General features: G+C 38.3%; 1 protein-coding gene across 2 annotated transcripts in view; it reads left to right on the plus strand.

Annotated features, from left to right (window-relative positions):
• The window catches only part of LOC103509589 (serine/threonine-protein kinase 3), a 16296-nt gene that overhangs the window by 6583 nt on the left and 6284 nt on the right, over positions 1 to 3429 (plus strand). For both annotated transcript variants that reach the window (XM_026823877.1, XM_026823876.1), the window contains exons 4-5: positions 1915 to 2097; positions 2730 to 2944. In XM_026823877.1, the coding sequence (XP_026679678.1) occupies positions 1915 to 2097; positions 2730 to 2944 (398 nt within the window). The remainder of the gene's footprint in view (positions 1 to 1914; positions 2098 to 2729; positions 2945 to 3429) is intronic.

Genomic DNA, 3429 nt, shown 5'->3' on the forward strand with positions numbered 1-3429 from the left:
TGGATGAATACATGTATACATTTAACATGGAAAACATGTCACATCGATGATCCATGTATAAAGTTTAATTACTGAAAAAACTAATATTTATTTGTTTTTCTACTCTCGAAAGGTTGTGGCAAAATAAAGCACATCTTTTGTTTCACTCAATTTTAATCCATTAAACTAGGGTTACTTACCTCCCCCCACATTACAACTTCTTTTAATACAGTAACGACCCTAAGCCTTGGTCTCAGAGGAAGGGCCATTTCTTAGGGTACAGGAACTTGGTTGAGTTCTGACGGTACTAGACCCTGAAAGGTATGTGAGTTTACTAATTAAGTGTGTAAAGGGTAAAAATTCCAAGAAAAAATTCCCCGTGGTTCGCCCCGAAATTTTTTTTTTTTTTTTTTTTTTTGAGCTAAAAATATTCCAGAGTTATTTTTAAGGTAGATATTTAAATAAAATATTAAGTACCACTCAGTAATCTAGTACCTCATACCACTGCTATAGGTATTGGACTATGTAATCAAGCATAAACCTGTCTAGAGGCGCTCTAGGGTTCTCAACAGGTCCTAGGAGGAACTCGAATCAAAATGACCTTTCAAACTACGACCTTCGTGCTGGTATGACCTTCTTATCTACAGAACAAAATACAACTCGCTGTAGATTAAGCCAGACTGAAAAACTAATTATAATTATTGAAATATGTGTTGTAGGTAACTATTGGATCAGTGAACTGTGTAGAACGTAGAACTCACTAAAAAAGGGGGGAAATGAACAGAAAACAATGCTTTCCTAATCCTAAACATATAATACCCTATTGTGATTACGTAAACTCACTTCGTACACCGTCAAGATAAGGAAAGTAAAAAGGACCCCCAAAAGGACTAAAGTTTCAACCAAATTTAGTTGAAGCTTTATACCTGCATCGGTGGTGTAGTGGTCAAGGCGCTCGCCTGGTAAACAGGAGGGCGTGGGTTCAATCCCAGCCGAGGTATGGAATACCTACCTCGGTGGTGTAGTGGTCAAGGCGCTCGCCTGGTAAACAGGAGGGCGTGGGTTCAATCCCAGCCGAGGTATGGAATACCTACCTCGGTGGTGTAGTGGTCAAGGCGCTACCTACCTCGGTGGTGTAGTGGTCAAGGCGCTACCCTGGTAAACAGGAGGGCGTGGGTTCAATCCCAGCCGAGGTATGGAATTTTATCCTCAATATAATTTGAGAATTTGACCACAATAATAGTAGTAGCCTGCTGCTGGAGTAAAGGGACTTTTCAGTCCTATGCAAGCAGTATAAACTTATAAATAAGCACTAATATTATTATTATTACAAAATTTCGTCGAAATCCGACCAACCGTTTGCAAGATATGGGTAAACAGACTAAAGGTAGATTTGATACTAAAATTATAGGGTATACGAGTTCGTATTCATATTCATAATTTTCATGTTCGAAAGCTCTTGTTGAAGTTATGAAGTTTGACTGACATTAAATAATCTAGTTTTCGACAGCTTGTAAAGGTTAGGTATATTGAAAAGGTAGGAGGGTAACCCATTGAAAATGTTACACCATTATACGAGTAGGTAAGTAACCCATTCAAAATGATACACCATTGACACCTCGTATCATACGTTTAGATGGCAGGAAATGGGTCTCCTTCTCCTCCTTTTATAAACACTCCCAGGAAGTGTAGAAAATAAACGAGGAAATGTGTTGGAAAATGTATCAGACAGACATAAGGAGTGTTGGACAGACTTATTGAAATGAGGTCACTGCAGGGTTCCATTATTGGCAGGCGCCATGGTTATTGTACGTCTGTGAAAAGCTTTGAATATGGAAAAAATACATACTTTTTTTTTAATTTAAACAGGTCTTGATTATTGTTCCATAAAATGTAATGTTATTACCAATCAAATATATAAGACCTTGTTTAGACTTAAAGCGGGCAATATTCTTCTCAACACGGAAGGACATGCAAAGCTGGCTGACTTTGGTGTGGCTGGACAACTGACTGACACAATGGCGAAGAGAAATACTGTGATTGGAACCCCCTTCTGGATGGCCCCGGAGGTGATTCAAGAAATAGGATATGACTGTGTAGCAGATATGTGGAGTTTAGGTAAGGCCACCCTGGATAAATAATTTTACCAACAGTAGTTATGTAAGTATTTTGTCTCATTCTGTTGCTGGCACATGTAGATTTTTAGATACAATATAATTCCAAATACTTTATTTAATTTAGACTGTCAATGTTGGACTGGTAAGTTCCTTTCTACCAACAGTTTTAATAAGGTCTTATTTGATACATTTGAGGTCCACAGAGAGTAATTAAATTGATTAAACATGTTTTGCTAAATTCAATCAAAATCAGACAAATTGTTCAAGAGCATGATGAAATAAACAAGCACACAAGAAATAAACTTTTCAATCCTATCCTAGGAGAATAAAACAAGGTATACATCATCTGATTCATCTGAACATCTCCACCCCTTTGGTCTCAAATCGTCTCTTATTTGTCCCTTATATTCCTTAAGTCAGTAAATAGTCCTATGCACTCAGTTCGCCTTAACTTGGAAGCCAGCAATGACATTGTAGGTAAATATTGGGAAGCCAGAAGTAAAATGATCTAGTAGTCAAATAACCCTGTATTTGCAAACAAAACGATATTTCCTTCTGTAGGTAAAGGGAGTTGGGATCTACTCCATTGAAAAGAGTTCGTTTTACTCACTCAAACTTGTCCCTCTTACTCAGGTATCACAGCACTTGAAATGGCCGAGGGCAAGCCCCCGTACGGGGACATTCACCCGATGCGAGCCATCTTCATGATACCCACCAAGCCACCTCCTTCCTTCCGCGAGCCGGACGTCTGGACGCCCGAATTTATCGATTTCGTATCCCGCTGCCTGGTCAAGAACCCGGAAGAGCGGGCCACGGCCAGTGAAATGCTCAACCATGAGTTTATTCAGGTTCGTTTTTTTATTTTTTATTAAGACTATTTTTTTATATATAAGGACTATTTTTTTTATATAGTTGAACCTGTCTATTTGTCAAAAATAAATCGACCTAATTTTGAATACATTCATTCTGTGTGCAAAAGCTTTTTACAGTCTCCAGCATTTTTTGGGCTATAGCACGAATTTCTCGATAAAAAGCACCCGTTAACTCATCCAGAGTCCTTGTCTAAGGTATTGAAACAATATTAACAGCATCGAACAATTTTGACTTGTAGGACTCAAGGTCTTGTTTTAACTCCTAAAAATAATGTTACATCAGCACTGGGGCGTGTAACTCGAAAGCGCGACCTCCGTAAAGAATTATCATCACCTAAACACTGCTTCACGAGGTCTACTTCAAAAACGTGATAAAACTAAATGTGGGAGTAGTGGGGTAGAATCGAGGCACGTTGAAAAAAAAAATACCTTTATACAATTTTTGTTCCGCCATATAAATA

The sequence above is a fragment of the Diaphorina citri genome, unplaced genomic scaffold (genome assembly GCF_000475195.1).
Source record: "Diaphorina citri unplaced genomic scaffold, Diaci psyllid genome assembly version 1.1 scaffold512, whole genome shotgun sequence".
Lineage (NCBI taxonomy): Eukaryota > Metazoa > Arthropoda > Insecta > Hemiptera > Psyllidae > Diaphorina > Diaphorina citri.